The 22,458-nt window shown below is 40.9% G+C and overlaps 1 protein-coding gene across 5 annotated transcripts in view; it reads left to right on the forward strand.

Moving 5' to 3' along the window:
• LOC138582130 (oocyte zinc finger protein XlCOF6-like) overlaps nucleotides 1–22,458 on the forward strand; it is a 371,424-nt gene that overhangs the window by 156,608 nt on the left and 192,358 nt on the right. The window contains exon 4 of one of the 5 annotated variants that reach the window (XM_069653136.1): nucleotides 10,421–15,128. The exons of the other annotated variants lie outside the window; for them this stretch is intronic. Coding sequence (XP_069509237.1) covers nucleotides 10,421–11,991 — 1,571 coding nt within the window. The 3' untranslated portion in view covers nucleotides 11,992–15,128. Of the gene's footprint in view, nucleotides 1–10,420; nucleotides 15,129–22,458 lie in introns of those variants that run through there. 5 annotated transcript variants of the gene reach the window in all.

Raw genomic sequence — 22,458 nt, forward strand, 5'->3', positions numbered from 1 at the left:
TGAGTCACACGTTGCAAACAGTGATAGGGGGTAATGGCCAGCAGAGAGCCAGGGAGGAAAAAAGCAATTGAAGGGAGTGGGGCAACCATGGAAAGAAGAGGGGGGCACTTGGCGAGTTCCTGCAAGGACAGGGTAGAGTTTATGATTTGCAAGCTTTGCCGGGGGAATCCTGTGGACTGGGAGAAAGAGTGAAATAAAAAAAGTAATTTTACACCTGCAGTTATCACATCTTCTAGGCAGGGGGCAATGGGTCTCTGTGCCGAAGGTCTTGGATGGTGGGACCCAAAGAAGCCTACTGGTGAAACATGTACAGAGGCAATGGCCATAGGTGGCATGGTCAAAGGCCATTGCTAGTGAACTGCCAAGAAACCTATTGGTGCAACATGTACAATGTCCACGGCGGAAGGCCATTGCTAGTAGGCTTAGAACAATCCTATTGGTGTAACATGTTAAGTCGGATCAGATTTAATGCAACGAAAACCCTGAAATTCAGAAATCGCATTTTGAGCAAGTCCACCTTAGCTATGGGCCCCCTGATGCCCCTTTGGAATTCCGGGCACAAACCTATGTCTAAGAAGCACTCCTCTTTTATTCTGCAATATTTTTTGTTTTTTGGATCCTCTGCATAACTTCATAGCTTTTCCCCAGCATGTCCAACAGGGGACATTTTGACTTACTCTTTGATTTCAAGTAGAGTAGGCCCCGTTGGGTTTGCACCTGCGCCCTGAGCAATACCAATTCCAATTGCACGAAAGCTATGGGGATTGCCAGTGGGAGTCTCTGTATCTTCGTCCGAAAGAGGCCCTCAAGGACCCCCAACCAGGACAAGTCTACCATTGCTAAAGCTTAAAGTCCATACAAAATTGCTGGTGTGAAGCACTGCTTATCGGGCTTCAGTATGCTATTAAGTGTATATCCTGCAGAATCCCTGCCAAATGTATTAATAATGTGTGTTAATTGTCTCGCCTTCCGTCTCCTGCCCTTCATAATCAAATCGTAGGAGCCTCTGGCGGATAATTTCATTCCCAAGTATGGGTAGCTGCTCACGTGTTCTAGGATGCCCACTTCAAAACCCAATTCTACCCAGTTAATTCCACCCCGCCCTCTGGCTATGACCATCATTTTTGTCTTATTCATGTTACCCGTAAGATCATTTGTCTCAGCGAATTCTAGTAAGGCCCTAAATTTCTTTCTCTCCCTGCTGACCGTTCTATCCATTGATACCAAGTTGTCAGCATAAAGGGCACTAGTAACAAAGGCTGAGTCCACTTCTACTGAGCATCCAGAGTCTGGACTAATCACTGCAGGGAGGTCAAGGAGGCCAACACACAACCCTGTTTGACACCCCCTGTCTATAACCACCTCTTCCGACAGGGAGCCTTCGTCATCCAGGCAGACTCTCACTATGGAATTGGTATGCAAGTGGATATTTATGTCCATCAGCCAATCTGGACTACCCAGTTTTCAGAGTTTTCCCCACAGCTTACCCCGGTTCACTGAATCAAAGTCTGCTGTGAAGTCAACGAAGATCAAATACAATACAGGCAAGCCCCTTCTAGTGGATTCTGCTATCAATGAATCAAGCAGTCTAATATTATGCATGGTACTTGAGCCAGGACGGATGCCCATCTCTGCATTTCTGCCAGGATAAATGATGCAAATACCTTCCCGTCACGTCTTAAAGTGAGAGCAACCACTCGTTTTCGGGCACTAGTCTGTCCCCCTTCTTGTGAACTGGCAACATGATTGCTCTTTGCCAGGTGGGTGGGACCTCCCTTTGCTTGCAAACTTTGTCGAATAGTATTTTCTGTATTCCAACCCATTCCTCATTTGAAAGTCTGTTTGGTCCCGGGGTACGAGGGCCCTTTAGTTTTACAATGGCAGTATGGATGTCTGCCGTTGTGACACACAAGGGCCAATGGGCATTTGTCTTATGTTCTCCAGGCGTAGGGTTTGGTTGGATATTATTTTTGAGGAACGTTGTCCATTTCCGCGCCTGGACGGGGTTGACTAACTTCAGTTGCCCATCACCCTTTATCTTGGACAATATTTGCCAGATGTCTCTGATGTTTTTGTTACACAATGCGGTTAACATCTGCTGCCAGTGGTTATTTGTCTTCGAAAATGTACGTCTAGATAGCCACTTTTTGTATACACTTTTGTGCTTTCTTATATGGCTCTCTTTTGCCTATGGGTTCGCTAATGACTGCAATACTTTCCTGATGTTTCTTAGTAGCTGTCGTTTTTCCTCTTGCACCTCTGGGCAAAATGGATATGTGTGCTTTTTATTGTGAACTAGCTGTCCCCGGCCACGCGTTGCTGTGGCTCAGTCTGTTTAAATGGAAAAGAAAGAAAAGAGAAAGCGCACGTTTGTAATATGTTTAATTTTACAATGCTTGTGGGTAGTTTTGAATGGCTCTGGCGGTTCTCCAAGTTGAGGCAGGTGAATTTTCCCGGCGGCGCAACACATTCCTTTAGTTTCTCCATTACATTTCAGAGCCTTCCAATAAGGACACACTTCAGTCATGGTGCCGATGAGAACATGCCGGCTCAAACTATAATCATCAGCTGGGTTGTACCGGAATGCAAGGCGATTGTAATTGTGTGATTGCTGTTTCTCGTTGACGTCTTTCAGCCACTCTCAGCCTGTCCTGTTCGAAGCAGATCTGAAGCTGCAGAACGCAATCTCCGTGCTCGCAACCGTGCATCTTATTTATTTATTTATTTATTTTAATTCTTGATAACGCGCCAAATCGCCCAAAGGCCTCACGGCGCACACAAAACAAAAAAGACAATACTAAACAGACAGTTGAAAAGCGGACATCTCAGGGGGAACTATGAAATGAAGATTTAAGGAGCATTGAAGAGATGGGACTTGAGATTTTTCTTGAACTGAGTCAGTGAGGAGGAGCTCTTAAGATGGAGAGGAAGAGTGTTCCAGAGAGTAGGGGCTGAGACACTGAAGATAGTTTTGCTGAACTTGGCAGTTCGAAAACGGGGCTGAGTGAGCATTGTCTGGCTGCACGTCGCTCTGCTGCTTCCTCGGCACATATTTTCAGCCAGCGTGTGTTGCTTTTACGTCCAACAAATGGCGCTGGTTTGCAGTAAAATATTTAGTATAGTGTGCGTTGCTTTTATGACCAACAGATGGCGCTGCTTTTCAGAAAAAGCTTGTTTTTACCTGTCACAGGTGTGACATCTATGTATAGTAGGTATATAAAAACACGCACCTATGCGAATGCAACGTTGCGTCAAAATTTCAAAGCAATCCATGAAGAACTTTCAGAGATTTAGGATTTTGAACAAACGAACATTTACATTTTTATTTATATAGATGAATTAATTAATAGATTCCTGTATCCTAGGGACCCAGCATTAAATGCTAATGAGCTCGAACGATCACCTATCTTGGTCAGACCGTAAATAGCAAATTGACATAATTTGTATCTAAATAAAAGCCGTGTGGCTCCAGCAGCCCTATTCGATTCCCTTCATTGTTAATTTGAATCCCTTCTCCACCCCGTTGCCTTTGACCCCCTTATCCCATGTTAAGTGTCAGTATTAACATGGAGTGTTCATGTAACTTTGTTTTCGAGACTTCTAGCGAAATCACTCTATCTGCACACTTGTGGTATACAGAAAGGCAGAACATAGTTAACACCATGCTCTTGAGTGGATTAACATTACCTATGAATGCTGCACATGCCTCTGTGATGCATTGAAAACATTTGTGTCTTCATAAACGTTTAATTGAAAGGATGACTTAATTGGGCTAGGCTTTTTAAGAAACAAGGCACCATGGGATAAAGTGCCCTCTTTTGTGCTAACAGGCGGGAGCAGACAAGCATGCTTTATCTTGTGTGCTCAGACTCAGGCCAGTGTGTGAAAAGTGAACAATGGTGATAGTAGTAGTAGTTTGTCATTTACATAGCACCTTTATCCCATTAGTATGGCTTCAAAGCACTTGTGAGTGAACGCCCTAAAGGAGCAGAGTCCAAGTATGTAGATTGGTGTAATGAGTAGAATGTGTGTGCGCTCTGGGCCGAGATAGGGAGTTGGGTGGGCTTGCCGTTCTCCACTAAGCAATCCAAGATGGTCAAGCTTATGGATGGGTGCTGGGGGAGGTCAGGATAATTATACAGTACAATAGATTTGCTATGTGGTCAGCTTGACTGATTTTTGTAGTAGGTCATAGCTGCAGTCTGGCTGGTGTCCACACAGTGGCGTTTGACTACGTACCTTGATGCTCCACTTGGCGCTCTGCATTGGGTGTTGCTGAGCGAATCAGAGTCACACCGACTGTTCTGAGAGTTGCACTTTACTTGCAGTGGGAAATATTCTGGATGTCAACGAAAGGACTAGCACTCGCCTCCTTTCAGTGGAGGAGTCTGGGTCCAAGCAAGGATTAGATGACGTGAATGACTGAAAAACTGAACATTTGAGGGAAGTGTAGTGTTTTGAGCTCAAGATCAGTTTCGATTTATTTGTTGAAGGATGATTAAGAGTACAGAAAGTTTAAGCTTAATGCTCGCCTCCTGTTGGGGCATACAATGAGCATCACATTGTGTAACCCAGTCAAATGCCGACCTTACTATACTACTACACTAAAACGCAAGCAGCAGAAACAGGTTGTCAGATAATGTGAGTCAACTAAAGCATCAACACGACAATCCTGATCTCCAACATGCCAGTGACTACACAGCTAGGAAAAGGAACCTACATCTTGACCTATGGTACTCATCTACAGTAAACCACATGTCAAATTGATAAGCGGCATTACATTCAAATCGCCACTTGACTCACAATCCAATTTTCCAAACTGTGTGGGTCTTAGAAACCTTACTTAAAACATTAAAATCAACACTTCTATGGGCACTCAGTCTCTACCTGCGGCTCCTCCCAACATGTTATGAGGAAAACCTTTTCACACCAAACCAACCTGTGGCTACGTGGCGATAAAGCAGATTGCTGCCACAATAAAATGAGTCATTTCCATGAGATCGTGCTTATAGAGTGATCACGTGTTGCAGTGGAGAGGACATTTTTAAAATTGACTGATGGTTATTTATTGTTTAGTGTATTACACAACCTGGGGCAGAAGTAAAAGATCAATATGTACTGGTAGGGTTTTGGAGGTCTTGAGAAGACAATTTGCTGATTATCTGAGGGTCCAGGATGGGTATAATCTTTCACACACTTTTCATGTGCCCCAATATCCCTGATGCATACAAATAAGAACATGTAATCTACCCCCTTTTCCATTGGAAGTCCATTGAGGGTTCTAGGGCTAGTGAGATACATACAGTCATATTTCTTTAGACCTGTGATCATTTGCACCATCCGTTTTTGCATGCGCTGTTGTGGAGTCGGAATTCTTGGGTATACGTGCATAGAGGCTATTGCAGTATTTTAAGCAAGTCAGAGTTAGATCTCATTCTCAACTTTTCGGGATAATAACTTCCTTAGGATGTGGGTCAATTTGCACACTGTCAAATTAAAGTTTCTGTTGAATAGGACTCAAAGATTTCTCGCTTGTATGGTTGGTGTGGGTGATGAGCACATTGAGATCTGTCACAGAAAGGGGATTAAATGAATAGGGTGTCACATAGTGGTACTTTAGCTGTGTCCTCCCCAAGACAGTTTGTGGTCGTCAATCCACCACTATCTTGTTTAGAAGCTGGGGTATAATTGGAGTGTTCATACAATTGATTTCCAGGAGCATTGATGTTAAGAGTTTTGCCTGCATAGAGCTTGAAAGGGTGAATAAAGGACTGATGAAAGGGAACTCATGTAAGTGTCAAACAACTACAGGGACAGTAAAAGGTCTTGAAGGCTATGTTTCACCCGATCAGTGACTGTTGTGAATCGACCGAATCTTGTTTGAGCAGGTGGGCCCATTCTATAGCTATGCAAGCAATACCCCGATCAAGGTCAAGGTTATGCAGAAGGATGTAGCGATTCACTGTCTCGCATACAGCCTGGAGAATAGGCAGGGAGTTTTCTATGTTTGTGAAAATGTCCCCCCTTAGAGTGTATGGGGGTCATTCCAGTACCTATATATTCGGTCTGAATTCTTCTCACTTTAGTTTTGAAACTCAGATGTTACTATACGTTCCATTTGAGGCAAAAATCCTGGAAGATTGGAAATTGGACAGGTCTTTACTGTCTTTAGTGAAAAATGTAATTATAATCCAGCTCGACCTAACATTGCATGGTGTTAGGGCCCAAGGGCTAAATTCAGAAGTGGTGGCTTGACACGTCGTGAAGCAATTGAGTCTTTCTGACAATATACCCCTCCAGAGTACAAAAGGGCAGATTGAGGTGAGTATTGCCCAAAATATTTGGTACACCCTGGTACCCACACAGCTGGCTGCAAAAGAAAATAGCCAAGGATTAATATACATTTTAAGACAATGAGATAACTAGGCAAGATTATTAGCTGTTACTCACAAGTAAGAATGATGGATTGGACTGAGAATTTCCAAGCTAGAATGGTGAGTATCCTGGAACAAGAGAGGTAGCTATTACTGAGGGTAACAAGGTAGGGAAGAGGAAGAATCAGACAGTAGTTTGCTTACCAAAAGAAGGGTGTTGAGTGTTCTGGAGTATTTCTGAAGAAGGGATTGCTGTAATTGAGGTGTAATCCCGGGAACACAAAGTCTTGTTCCCTATTCCCGCCGGCACGAGGACACCTAAACAAGTCTTTGATCCTTGCGCCGATGCGCTAATGTCCCTTAAGTTCTTTAGAGTCTTCAGACAGGAGAAGAAGAGAAGACGTGACAAACAATTGAGGGTTTCTGAATTCGGGATGATCCAGCAGGGGTAAGCAGTTCGACAAGCGTTCCGAGTTGGCAATAGACAAACGAGGTGCAGCTGGTTGAGGCGAGGGCAGTTCCGTAGATGTTCCGGTTTGGCAGCAGGTAGGCAAGTCGTGAAGGGCTTAAGCGGGTGCAGTCCAGTAAACGTTCCGGTTTGGCAAAGGGTAGGCAAGTTGTGAAGGGCTTAAGCGGGTGCAGTCCAGTAAACGTTCCGGTTTGGCAACAGGTAGGCAAGTTGTGAAGGGCTTAAGCGGGTGCAGTCCAGTAAACGTTACAGTTTGGCAACAGGTAGGCAAGTTGTTAAGGGCTTAGGCGAGTGCAGTCAGTAAGCGTTCCGAGTCGGCAACAGGCAGGCCTGATGTAGAGGACTCAAGCGAGGGCAGTCCAGTAAGCGTTCCGAGTCGGCATCAGGCAGGTCAGGTGTAAAGGACTCGAGCGGGTGCAGTCCAGTAAGCGTTCCGAGTCGACAACAGGTAACCAGTAAAGCAATATCAGGAGACGAGGCAAGGAAAGTCAAAAGAACGGGCCAGGGGATCGAAAATCAGGACAACAAGGTAACAAGATACGATGCTTTGAGAATACAAATTCAGAAGCAGCGCCGTGCAGCGAGGGTGGGGCTTAAATTACGAATCAGCTGACTGCACGCACAACGCGCCGCCGTAAACATGAATGCATACGTCTATGTAATGGGAGCCAGCGTTTCCAGGGCAACCCAGAGCGTTCTCTTAAGGAACGCGTACTTCTGTACGAACAGGTGTTCTGAGGGCTTAGTTTGAGTCCCAAATTCATAGGTATACTGGTGAATCTACTGGAGGAGCGGGCATGTTTCCTCATGTGTTTACCTGGTTTAAGACATGATGAAGAGGAATCAAACGGAACCCTGACACATGGTCGTGTTATTGTGATGTGCTCGAGAAAGATCCAACATTATATAACTATAATGAAACTTCATGCAATTCATGATTTTGCTCCTGAATTTGCATCCTAGAGGCTCTCTTGCAAATGCTGTAGGTCTAGAACGTGTATGTCAACGGTGGACTTGATTATCTTCAGCTAGGCCACACTTAGGCAGTAGTATGGCTCTTATATAATGAAGAGTGGGGACCAGGAAAGAGTGATAATGGTTTGGTGAATCCAAGGTAGCCAGATACATTAATTTATAAGAGAACCGTTGACACATGGCAGGATGTTTCTACTGCTGATCAGGCTAGTGTGACCATCATTGACAAAGTGTAATTTTATGAATGACCAGGCCAAGAAAGGTGGTTGACTTGGTTGTGGAGGCAAGGTGATACCAGCCACACATGGCAGGGTTTGAAATTGAGGGGAGCTGGGAGCATTTTTTCTTTTTTTATTGATTGATTTAGCTGAAAATTTCCAACTTTTCAATACGTATAAAAATACAAGATTAAATCAACACTTTTTGCTTCAAATTAAGATCTGGTTTTACACTGTAATCATAACATATAATAAAAACAACACAGAGAAAAAAGAAAAAGAAAATCATGTACATCAGTATAAACAAAAATAAGATGCTAAGAGAAAACCAAAATGTAAAAAAATGTCAATCATTTGTATCACAATAAAATCCTTTTGGATAATCATATGTAAATGTGTTAGTATTATACCTTTTTATGTCTATTACCAATTAAAACATCGCTCATATATATGAATAACACATTTATCTGTAAATAGCAATTATAGATTCACTGCGATATTAAAACATTAACTCCATCTTCTGCAGTTTATTCACATCTATTTCTATTACAATTTCTCAAGTGAGTAGATTGTGTGATGTGTGCATAAGTCCATACTTCAATTTTAAGCTTATATAGATATATTTCCAACAATGGAAACATGGGGAAGCTCAAACAAGTGACGTTGGTTCAAAGAATCAAATGGGTTTTATGGCCCATGACCAACGTTAGACATTAACTGTTGGCTTACCTATTTTAAGAGATGCCACAATAGTATAGATGTTGTTTATGAAAGAGAGTTAGCATAGTTAATTATTTGAACCAAGTTTATCTTCTGTGTAAGTAGTATGTGAAACTGGCACAAATCACACAACCTTTACAAAAATAAAGTAGTCTGAATCTTATATAATGAAGAGTGGGGACCAGGAAAGAGTGAAAATGGTTTGGTGAATCCCAAGTAGCTAGATACATTAATTTGAAAGAGAACCGTTGCCATATGGCAGGTTGTTTCTACTTATGATGAAGCTAGTGTGACCATCATGGACAAAGTGTAATTTTATGAATGACCAGGTCAAGAAAGGTGGTTGACTTGGTTGTGGAGGCAAGGTGATACTAGCCAAACATGGCAGGGTTTGAAATTGAGGGGAGCTGGGAGCTATTTAGCTCCTGCTTGTATCCTAGAAAGCCTGGTTAGCTTGACACCATTAGCTACAAGGACCAACATTTGGCTCTCTAGGCCAACTGATGCCGAACGAACACCTTTGTAAATTTAACTCTGTGCGTTTGGGACAGTCTATAAATAAAAATTAGGATCCATCTATGCGACATTTGAAGCATAAAGGGTTATAAATAATGGACAGTATATGTTTCCATCTTATGTGGAAGTTAGAGTTGCGGAAACACTATATAATAACTTCTCGTTCCCCAGTAGTAGCTCCTGCTCACTGGTGAATGCTGAAGACCCAAGAGCTGGTTTTAGCTCCTGCTTATCCAAACTTAATTGTGAGTCCTGGACGGTAACTAGTTTGTGTTCATAATAACCTTGGTCAAGTTATCTAGCACATTTGTTCTTGTAGCACAGTAAAGTAAATGCACTTTGCTAGCACAGAACCATTGTATAAATCAAACGTTTGCAGATGAACGAACAATTGAGGTGTCCTCATAGAACTGAGAGAGTGGCACATTCTTTCTTGCTAACCTTGAAAATTAAACAACAGTCAGACTCAATATTTGGAGGTTAACTTAGCAGTACAACCAATTGATTATACATTGGGCCCATGTTTATCTGAGCAGAGTAGCTACATGAGTCACTCTTATCTGCATTGTCAAACACTGCTCATAGGAATCTAGCTCCAGAGCACAAACTCTAGCACAGGCACTAGCTGTAAAGCAAGAAGCTCTCTTTGACCAAGCGGTACTCAGAAACATTTGGTAAAAGTAATTGCAGGACCAGCCATCCAATCTTGTTCTGGCTTGATAATCTCCCATAGATATGGAGTTAAGGGCAGGGATGTAGGAGTATAACAAAGTTACACACAGTAGTGACTACTGTATCCATGTCCTTAGTGTTCTTTCCTCCATTCGACCATCCGACCATCGCCGCTAAACTTTTCCATCTGTCAGGTATGGCCTATGCAGATGCAAAAGAACTTGCAGGTGAAGCGGGGCGACTGAGTCAGTATAGGTGGTGTCAGCCATGGTTGCCTCTGTGAATGGACCCTCGATAAGTAAGGAGGAAAGGGAACTATGGACTTGCATAGTAGTTACTATGGTGAGTAACTATTTTATTTCACAATAAGCAGAATTGTAACAAGCGTGTTATTATGTAAGACATGGAACCATACGTTTGGGACCGATCTCCATTGACCCCACTTCTGCTTACAGCATAAATTATTTTTTTAACAGGTGGCCGGACCAGGAAAAGGAAAAATAAAAGTAAAGACGGAAGTTCAATAGAATGTGCTGAAAATACGTCACGCAAAGCTTCACTACAAAATAAAGCGAAGGCAATCAAGAGCTCTGAAAATGGATTAAATTCTAAAAGCCAAAAGGGATCAAAAAGTATGCAAGACCAAGCAGAAGAGTTAACTAATGAATGGAAACATATCACTGATCCAGCACATGTCATCTTGAGTCCAGAACCTCCCCAAGAAGGGAGTGCAGGTGAAGAAAACAAATGTGAGAGTAGTCTAGGCAATGCAAACTTTCCGTCAAACACAAAGCCGAAACCATTTACATGTCCACAATGTAAAAAAGGCTTCACACAGAAGATTGGTCTTATTTTTCACTTGAGAATACATACAGGGGAGAAGCCTTATCAGTGTCCTGAATGTCAGAAATGCTTCTCTGTGAAAGGAAACCTTGTTAGTCATCAGAGAGTACATACAGGAGCCAGACTTCATCAATGTACTGACTGCGATAAAAGCTTTAGTGAGAAACATGCTTTTCTCATACATAAGCGATCACACACAGGGGAAGAACTTCATCAGTGCAAAGAATGTGAGAAGCAGTTCACTAGGAAACAATATCTTATTACACATCAGAGGATACACACTGGCGAGAGACCCTTTCAGTGTGCAGAATGTAAAAAAACGTTCATACAGAAGATTGCCCTTGTTTATCACCAAAGAACGCACACCGGAGTTAAGCCGTATAAATGCACAGAGTGTGGCAAATCCTTCAGTAAGAAGGCAATTCTTCTTTCCCATCAGAAGGCACATATGAAAGACAAACCTCACCCATGTACCAAATGTGATCAAATCTTTAGTGACAGACACACTCTTATAGAACATAATAAAGTACATAGAGGGCAAAAACCTTTTAAGTGTACTTATTGTGAGAAAGGGTTTACGCAGAAAAATAAACTTATTTGTCACGAGAGAATACATACAGGAGACCGGCCTTTTCCATGTACAGAATGTAATAAATCCTTCACTACAAATTCACTACTTATTTCGCACCAGAAATCGCATAAAGGAGACCGACCTTACCAGTGTTCAGAGTGCTTAAAATGTTTCACTAGAAGCGGACACCTCGTTAGCCACAAGAGATCTCATTCAGGACTTAGGCCTTTTCAATGTAGAGAATGCCAAAAATGGTTCATTACAAATGGGCATCTTACATGTCACATGAGAACACATACAGGTTACAGACCTTATCAGTGTGCGTTGTGCGGCAAACGCTTTAGTGACAAGAGAACTCTGTCCACGCATAACAGAACACATACTGGAGAGAGACCTTATGAATGTGCCGAATGTGGTAGAAGCTTCAGTCAGAGTTGTAACCTTATATGTCACCAGAAAACACACACAGGGGCGAGACCATACCAATGTACTGAATGCGACAAAACCTTTGGTTGGAAAACATCCCTTAATAGACACATGAGAGCACATAGTGAGTTTTATGAGTGCATTGAACAAATGAATTCCATTAAAGAAGAAGAAGCAGAAGAAGGAGGTGAAGAAGAAACAAGGTGAAAGTAAATATTGTGCATGGACGATGGACAAATAGTTGTTTGGAAATAATAATTAAACTAATAATGATCATGTGAGTAATAGTAATTCCACAAATTGAATGTTCATTAGCTGTTTATTAATGGCAATTCCTTAAAAAAAATCATATGCTGATTTGACTACAAGATGTGCATATAGACATTCCCATGAATAAAATGTTTGAAGATTCCAAAGGATAGAATAAAAAGAACTCAAGTACGCTCTAGAAAAGGGATTTCTCAAGGTAATACCTAGGTAAACAAGTAGTTTGTCTCCTGCCTTAATGCAGTGCATAGATTTTGGATAGATTTTGGATTTAAAGATGAGATGTTTGCACCATATGATGATGAGATGGAGTCATTCCAGTTACAAAAATACATAAAGCCAACTTGATTAGTTATGGAAAGAACCCCACCCTCCTCCCCGAACCAGAGTGCACCATAAGTCATGAGCCATTAGTTGTGATTGATGCAGTTCAGAATGATGGAATTGAAGCAGATGTATTCAGTAAACCTTTACACGTAAGAAAATGGTAGTGCTTTAAATGCATATTTTGTACTAGGAATTTGTATGAATAGTGGCAGCATAAGCCACAGTTTATTTACTTTTTGTTAGTCGTCAATGCACTTTGCATGATTGAGCTTGAGCAGATATATGTGCAATGGGCTTAAACATGCTTTAAAATATTCCCTAATTTGCAAAATCACATTGGTAATTCTTATGCATGCCCATATGAATGCATGTTATAATTATATAATTATAATTGTTCTTTTATAACGCATTTAATACCAACGAGTGGTTTCTAGACGCCGGATTCAGATTCAAACCTGTGTTGTGCTGCGTTGACTTGCTTTCAAGACAAAGGTGTTGCCCTTAAGCTATCCTTCCTCCCCAAAATTGTCCTTGAGTCATCTTAATGTCCGTCAAAAATGATCCATGTAAGGTTGTTACTAGAGATTTTGTTTGTCTGCCTGTAACTTGTTCTAGCAAGCATTTGCGTTCATGTATCTGTTTACAGGCCTATGCCTCTGCCTTTCTCATTACAAAGTCATTTGTACAAAGCAAGGCAATGCACATTATTTAGTAGGTGGCTGTACAACCTCTGCATTGATCACAGCATCTCTGCCAAAACTTCCATAGATTTTGACCATTTGATACCTAAGCTCTCTGAGCAAACAGAAATCTCTTGATGAGAAAGAAAGCTAAAACCGTCCTAACTATAAAACGCACCGATCGCAAAGGCAGTCGATATGACTTTTGAGACCAGCTGATAATAAACTGTAAAATAAATACTCCTTTAGAGAGGGAGTCTCACACTTGATCGTATATTTAGAAAAAGGTAGCCCACAGACGGATTACATTCATAGGATCGAACAAATATTATTTTTAATGGTGAACATTGAGCTACCATTACTTGGTGAGCCACCATCCTTCAAATCCATTATGTTGGGTTGTTGTGGCCGATTTTCAGAACTAACCAGGAATATTCTTTGGAGAGCTGTAGTTAGAATTTCTTTTTGGCCTAACATTAGACTAAGCATTCAAATCACTGACCTTGTCTCAGATTCCACCCAAAGCATGGCTCCAAATAAGATTTTGAGGTGGGATGATTTTAAACCCTAATTTTGGTAAATGGGAATAAAAGGATTTTGCAGAGAGTTAAAATGTAGTGCTAATTTTCGACGGGTGTACTTTTAAAAACCAAAGTATATCAGTTGCTACAAATTCTTTGTGTCCAGTGATTTCCATACTTTGGGCCTCATTTCTAGTTTGGCAGTAATTCAGACCGAATTACTGCTTATTGTTACTGTCACACAGTCCTGTGGAGTACGAGTGTGGTAATGGCGGAAATACACGAAAATGTCGCCAAAATAACTGCGACCACGCAGTTACTGAGACTTTCCCCTACACAGTATTCCGACTCCCATTACTTCACTGAAGCTGAGCGGGGTTGCAGTGGTGTGGTCGCAGTAACGGTAGTCAGGTGTTTCAGGGGTGTCCTGCGCTTACCATTACTCTAAGTGGCGGATAAGAAAGAAAAAAAGAAAATGACACATCGGCGTCAGCACCACTCCATGTAAGTGGGAGAAACTGGCGCTGCAGGGGTACAAGGCAGTCGGCGGCACACACAGAAGTGTGCCACAGTGAAGGTAAGGGGGGTGTGGGTTGGAGGATTGCGGGCCGGGGCATGTGGGCAAAAGTGATCTATCTGATCACTGCCCCCTGCTGTAATTGGAGCCGACATTTTTGTCTGCGGGATTACGGGTGGCACAGTGATCATGTAGATCCGATAATGACAGAGTTTGTCCCTACATTTGGAGTCGATGGGGCTCCATGGGGATTTAGGCAGATTTACCATGAGGGGTAATTCTAGAAAAGGGGAGTATTGACTTCAAAGGTAAGGTGGTGGATCTTGTTGGAGTAGAATATGGTACTTCAACTCTGACCAGGAAATTCAAGCTTCGGAAAACTGGCATGAAAGTGGCAGTCATTCCGTTACTGCCATTTTACCGCATTTTATCTCATACCACCGGGCACGTAATGAGCCCAAGTATATCTCACAGGCCACCTTGTGGTCAGATAGCACAGCAATAGGTCTCCTCTATGTGGCATTTTCTGCTGATACACGCTACAACACGGGGTAGACAGCTGTTCATATCTTGCTGTCTTGAGACACAGAAAAATAAGCATACACATTTAGTGCCTTCTTGCTAAAAGAAATCCCAACTATATTGTGATGGAGTATTGATATTGCAGATATGTGAAGGCAACCTTTATTTACTAGAAGGCTGACCACTTTTCATACATTTATGGCCGAACCAATTAGTCAAAAAATAATCTGCAAGGAGTACAACCATAGTAGTAAAAATCAAACTAATTGTAGACCTGCGCTAGGATACATTTTGGGTACATTTAACTGTACTGAATTATGGTAATAGCAACACCGTCCATTCCGAAACAAGTAATAATGTAATTATAAGTTATAAGTTAAATAGCACTTGTTGTCACACTTTGGGCATTTCAGAACTCTGTAAATAACAGAATCAAAAAATTAGGGCTCCTGGTATGGAACCTATTCTACCCAGGAGGGTTAACTAGAAAGCAAAGCACACAAATGAATAGGTTCAAAAAAACACTATGCTCATAACAATAACCTCCCAAGGTTTTTTTTTATATAACCTCTGCAGTTTTTTCAGAAAAAGAGATCACTCTTTAAAGTTGTATCATCGAGAAAAATCTCTGATTTTTTTATATTAGAATTGTGTGAATCAGAACATAGAGGCACAATTCAAAAAGGACTCAGGCGTCAGAATGGTTTGCTGAACCAAAACAGAACAAACAAAAGAAGTATATATGTTTACAACACACAATACCAAAACATTTTTTGGGGCAATATCCAAATAGTGTGCATGTAACAAACCCAACCTCTATGAGGGTTTGTCAAAAATTCACAAATAGATAGTGTACAACTTCAGAACAAGATTTTTAAAACGACGTAAACAATTGTAAAGACACAAAAAGAATTTGCTTGTGTGGACAGCAATTGATGTGCTGTAGTTTCAGGGAAGTAGTGCGTCTGCACCAGGTGTTTCGGCCGTTTTGAGGTGGGCTAGATGAGCCTCATCTTTAACACGGCCTTCATCAGGACGGAGTTCTGTGTAAAATGACGTCTGTGCTATGGGATAATTTCACAGGCACTGTAATAGAGATCCGCTAGCCGCATTGGCTGGTCTCTGGGTAATCCTCTCACCGGAGGTATCTGGGTCAAGAGGTCCATTGTGGTGTCAAAGCCAAAGATGATCAACCACGGGATGCACGGCTGAGCGGCTGTACAAAAAGCAGCCCGTCTGCAGCGGAGTGCATTCAGGGTCTCGCAACTAACGCTTTGCAGCCAGGTCTCCGTACTCTCTTCAGTGACTCAGCAGCTAGAGGAGACCCTGCACGCACTCCGCTGCAGACGGGCTGCTTTTTGTACAGCCGCTCAGCCGTGCATCCCGTGGTTGATCATCTTTGCTTTGACACCACACTGGACGAAATTATCCCATAGCACAGACGTCATTTTACACAGAACTCCGTCCTGATGAAGGCCGTGTTAAAGATGAGGCTCATATAGCCCACCTCAAAACGGCCGAAACACCTGCTGTAGACGCACTACTTCCCTGAAACTACAGCACATCAATTGCTGTCCACACAAGCACATTCTTTTTGTGTCTTTATAATTGTTTACGTCGTTTTAAAAATCCTGTTCTGAAGTTGTACACTATCTATTTGTGAATCTTTGACAAACCCTCATAGAGGTTGGGTTTGTTGCATGCACACTATTTGGATATTGCCCCAAAAAATGTTTTGGTATTGTGTGTTGTAAACATATATACTTCTTTTGTTTGTTCTGTTTTGGTTCAGCAAACCATTCTGACGCCTGAGTCCTTTTTGAATTGTGCCTCTATGTTCTGATACACACAATTCTAATATAAAAAAATTTGAGAGATTTTTCTCGATGATACAACTTTTAAGAGTGATCTCTTTTTCTGAAAAAATTGCAGAGGTTATATAAAAAAAAACCTTGGGAGGTTCTTGTTATGAGCATAGTGTTTTTTTTAACTTATTCATTTGTGTGCTTTGCTCTCTGTAAATAACAGCCATTACCATAACCCAATTCTTTTGAGACATATTTCAAGGTCCTAAACTAATAAATTAAAATAATTGCAAATCATGGCTATACATAAGTAACAAGAGTTCATCGCAGCTTGGGGTTTATAGCTGAACACATACATACATGGTTAAAAAAATAGCAACCCTACTTCAAAATCTATGATTAAGAAAAAAATGTGATTATTAGATGCATGCTCTTATGAATGCTTATCCTTTAATAATTTTAATGGGCACCAAGAAACATCCATAAAAGTTGAAGCTAGAACTTGGACTTTTGGCAGCCATGTTCTAGCAAGCATTTGTTTATGCTTCTCCTGACATGACTTTGTCCCTGCCTTTCCCAGTCACAGGTCATTAGTAATCTGCAAGCATATAATAGGTGGTTGTGCAGCATCTGCACTGCACTCACATCTCCCGCTTAAACATTTACAGCTTTTTTCTTTTCTGGGTACCTAAATTCTGTATCCAAAATATAAACAAAGTCAAAGGAAATGTTATCTCGCACACCAGTTCACAAGACTCATTACCTATAGTATCGATATAAGCTACCCATTACATATAGTGTCTGCTATGAAGTAGTGGTGTAGTGTAGGTGTAATGTTTGATGTGTATTTTGTATTCACTCCATTTATATTTGGGATGTAGTTCATTTGAACAGACTGTTTGTCTGTTTAAATTAACTGTTTGGATTTCCAGAGTTTGTGGACATTTCTTGCAGGAAGAACATTTTAATTCTCTTAAAAGAAATGTTTTACGCTAATGCTCTGTCCTTTTTTAGTGTAATGTTAATTTTGTGCACATGTCCAGATATTTCTGTGTTATCGTGGTATAGCTAAGTTGCCCGAAAACTGTTAAAATGCCAACTTCCATTTGTATATTTTGTTTCCACAGATCGTTGTGTTTTCTCAGTGGTGTTTGCTTGACTGAATTGCGTGTCTTGTTTATCTACTAAGAATGGTTGATAGTTGTGTATGTGTATTCCTTCTTTTTTTGCACGATTTTTGCGAATGCCTGAATTGTGAGATGTACTTTGGAGCATTATGTATTTGTTTTTAAGTGCTGTTTACATGTTTTGTGTTTTTTACAACTGTTGTAAGCATCTCCAAATGAAACTGATTTCTGATTGCACGTTTGTTCATATGTACATGCATGTTTTGTTTTCATCTGTTTCTTCTTCAAGTGCCTGCAATAGACTTGTATAGCAAGCTTTACAAATTGAATCATCTCAAAGCTCTTCCTTTAAGGAGGAGGTGTTGTGATGCTGGGTTGGACTGGGGCAAACATTGGTCCATGTATCAAGAATGAGTTGTCCATACTCTCAAATTGTAGTTTTTTGAGTTGTTTAACAATAAATTGTTTGAATAGTCCAATGGGATGTTATTTGTGTTAAATGTGTGTAAACAAAATAACAGTGCCAGTGACATTGGTCAAAACTATCAGGAACACAGTGCACAGTCATTAAATTAGCTCCCACAATCATGTGTGCCTCAGTTTGAGACTAATGGGACAGAAGGATCAGTAAAGACAATCAATATTCTAGTTGGTTTGCTTGATTATACATGGTTATTTGGGAGCTTACAGATTTTGTGGGAACTGGAGAAGATTGTTCTAAAATAGTGTGAAGGGTGTGACATTTTGTGGTCCTTTCATTGGAGGCATTTGCAGGAAAGACAGTGATAGGTGCATTTCCTCGAAGAAAGTATACAGATTTCAGAGTTTGTGTTATTGAGTCCCATCCCCTTTTCCATACAAAGGATTTGCAACTATGCTATGGACCTTTTGGAGTTTGGAAATGTAATATTTGGGCAGGCTGATATAGAGAGAGTTTGTGTAGCCGAGTCCGGCCTTGGAAGTGATTCACCCTGTTACTGGCTGATATTTCAGGAATTTGGGGCAGGGCTTTTGTACTTCTTATTAGTATAAGTAGGAGGAAGGGATGTTGAGATGCACACAATGGACGTGGCAATGGACTGTTATTATAGAGGTGAAGGTAAATCCTAAGCCTTTTCTGTGATGCAGGTGTTAAAAGGCTAAATCAAGATGAATGGTGACGTTGACTTGTATGGTGTTTAGGGCTGTGTTTCGTATCAATGAATAAAAGTTCTGTTTTGCTTCCTGTCAAGGACAGGCCTTCACATTTCCAAGGCTTCGAAGAGGTTTTCGTTTTTTGTGAAGTGTAGGTGGAGATGGCTGCATTCTGCATGATAGTGATATGGTAGCTCATTGTTGATAAGGATCCTCAGTGTAAGCAGGGACTTGTATTTTTATTAATATGTCCTTCTAAACAAGAAAGGTAGGAATTTGCTCCATACAAAATGTAGAATATTTTATGTATTTAATTTCAAATTAAAAAGCATCTTTGCAATGGCTCTGATGGGAACAAAGTACTGGCACATTTCGTTTCAGCATTCCGGGCTGACAATACCTTCTCTGTTGCCCCAATCTTTGTCTCCCTGAGAATGCAATAATATTTAGAGATGTAGTTCCCTCTGATTTCTAGAACTGTTATCCCTACTAGCCTTTAATCCTATGTGCTTTTTTTCTCTGAACCCCAGCCTTCCTTAATAAAAGCTTGTCATTTTATGCTCTGAAACAGGGATACTTTTGACGGGCAAATCAATTCCTCAAGGCTAATAATCGCTTCTTGCTTCCTTAAGTTCTCCAGTCTATTAATATGTATCTCCATTTTCCCTTGTTTGTTGATTTCTTAAAACACTGACCGGGAGCATAGATTGTCCCATTTGAGGCTGAATAATCCTACTTTTCATTATAATTTCAAATCAATTCATACTTTCGGAGACTCCTGATTGTCTCCCTTTTTTCTCTCTTAATAGCGGCACTTTATGCACATTTGAAGGCAAAATGTCTTAAAAGTCAGAGGAAGATTGTTGCCCCCGATAGTCTCCTAAGAACTGGGCCATACTGAGCATCAATATATTCATGTTTCTAAGCATCACTACTTGATAGTTGGCCCTGAAATCTACTCAGTGCAGCTCTCCTTGCTCTCATATTTTAACCATGGATTTCAAAGCGGTCCTCACATTTTTTATTTTCAACAAAATGTTCTTTGGGTCACGTTACGAGTTCGATGTGTGGCCATAAATGGTGGTAATGCAGTGGTAACAGAGGTATTTGTTTACCTTACCGCACCGCGGAACTACAGGTTTGGAGGTAAGGTGGAGGAAAAACCTTCAGAAATGCTGGAGGTAATTCCTCAGACTTACCCCCCAAAAACAGCCAAATCGGCAGAATTATCGCCGGCGGAATTGCTGCCGAAATCCCCATGGAGTCCTATGGATTCAAATAATTGGGGACTAACACGGCCTGCCACCACTTGTAATCTGGTGGTAATTCTGCCGGACCAAGTGGCGGTAACAGTAAATTCATTTGGTGGTATTTCAGCGGATTTACTGCCAAAATACCACCAAACTTGTAATCAGGACGTTTCACTTAACAATGATTTTAAAAATGAGGGCAGTATATAAAGTGGTGGGGTGTGTTACCATTTTAGCTAGTCGTATCCTACGCATAACAGATAATTTTCCTTTGCCACGTTGTTTATACTCCCTTTGCATTGAAGTCTAATATTATAATTCTCCTTGAAGATCCTGTTCTATTCTTTGCCACCTTTACCTATTTTGGTTAAATGTAGTTTGTACCTTAAGGTCCAGCTGAATTCTATAAAAATATTATACCACATTACCTTCTCTTTCCCATAATTTAGTGGCAGTAACAAGAGATCATCTAGATATGAAAGGAATTTTACCCCAAAAGCCCTATCAGAAAACAACTTAAGATCTTCCATTTCCTATATTTTCTACAAGGTGCTTCATATGAAGGGAATATAATGCAGGAAAGAACACTGAAGATGAGTGTCCCTTTATATTGGGTAATCCAGGAAGAGCCCTTAATTCACCAGCAACTCTAATGCGGTTTGTTGAAATAGCAACTTGAGAGTTCCTAAAAAGGTTTCACTGAACTGATTGTGTTTCTAACACGGTCCACAGCAACCCCCAAGACACCCTGTACGGCACCTCTGAGGTAGCAAGGTAGTTATCACTGCCTCGTCCCAGGTCTTTGGAATCTTTTTCGTGAAAGATTTCCACCAAAATAGGAGAGATGCTCTTAATGCATTTTTTATAGAACTCTTCCAGGATCCCACTGTTGCAGAGACCTTCCCATTCTTCATCTTCCTCATTACTTCTTTTATTTTGACATAGGTCACCTCACCCAGCAGCATCAGATTTTTATCACGCTATTATTTATTAAGAAGCCTGTAATATGATCCTTTCTCGCTTACTGATAGTCTTGCATTTAATATATTGAATCATCATTTATTAGCTCATTTGCTACATATTCCCCAAATGCACAAGCTTGTAGTTAGCTTACAGTATCCTTATTACCTTTCTTCTTCATTTAATTAGCAAACCAAGACTTGTTCTTAACTATATAGCAACTGCATTCTTCCTGACTATTTAATACCCTGGGGGTAGTCCCTTGTATATTGCATTGCTGTTCCTTCCAAGCAAGTCCTCCAATTTTCCCCTTAGTCATTATAATTGCCTCTGCGTGATTTGCCTCTGCATTTCCAATATCGTTCCATGTTTCCAATCCTTTCAATTCTGTTTCTATTTCTGAAAAGAGGTTGACCTGATTCGTGAAAAAAGCCATTAACCCATCCCAGAGAGTTATCTCCTTAACGTGCTTCTCAAGAAATACTGGAAAATCTTGATCTTGGTCTAAGTGAAGTGTCTTATCATTAGTCCATCTATCATTTTCTTTTGGGAGGAAGAGCTCCCTGGGACGGAGAACTCCCTACACAGGGGCAACTCAAGGCTTAATGGTCTGAAGACTTCCTGGGATCCATTTACATGAATGAGTATTGAGCAGTATCCATGTTTAAGGATTGCCATACATCTATCAGTCCTAACTCTTCCATCATATTTTTCAGGACTTGCCCAGATTTCTACATGGGGGCGGCCTTGAGGTCTTGTCTATATGATCTGTGTTTGGCCATATCTAGTGTCAAGTTAAGTCACCCCCAAACACACAAGAGGCTTGCGAGCTGCACTCATTCCTGCAGAGTCGTGACTCAGATCGTCCTGGCTGAAGCGGTAGAAAGTGGCTACTCGACCCCCACTCCTGCAATTTCCCTGTGATTCTGGTTTTAATATGACTATCAACCATCTTGCCTTCAAAAGGTTTGACTAAAACTGCTACTTCCCTTTTATTTATTTATTTTTATTGTATTGATTAAAACACTGACCTAGCTCGACAGCAGCGGAGCGCTGTACAGAGTGTGGGTAGCCATCATTGGGGCTGGCATCTTTTAACATTAGCGCAGTACTTAAGGTCTGTGCATCAATATTAGCCCTTGGTCAGGTGTTGTTCAAAAAGCCATATTTTTTGCTCTACGGCTGCACACTATTTCTTTCAATATCCAAGATTTCATTAACAGTCCATTCTGCAACTCCCTTAGTTGTGTATGATAATAGTATGTCTACCTTATCTTGCCTCATATTTTTTAACTTGGTCTCCCTTTATCCCATATTTAGAAGTAATTTAATATACCATAAATTTAGCATTACATTTCACATTCTTCATTTCTTCTTCTTGGAGTCTACCCATTCCTTAACCTTCTGTAATCTAGACTTGGCCATATCTTTTGCTGTTCTTGGAAAAATGTGCCTAATTGACATCTCTTTCTACTCTTTCTACTCTACAACAAATATGTTCTAGAAAAATTGTTGTCCCCAACTAAAAGGATGGCTAAGCTAAATATTCTCTGGACAAAACATG

Source organism: Ambystoma mexicanum, chromosome 3q (assembly GCF_040938575.1).
Source record: "Ambystoma mexicanum isolate Mex_15411 chromosome 3q, UKY_AmexF1_1, whole genome shotgun sequence".
NCBI classification, from domain to species: domain Eukaryota; kingdom Metazoa; phylum Chordata; class Amphibia; order Caudata; family Ambystomatidae; genus Ambystoma; species Ambystoma mexicanum.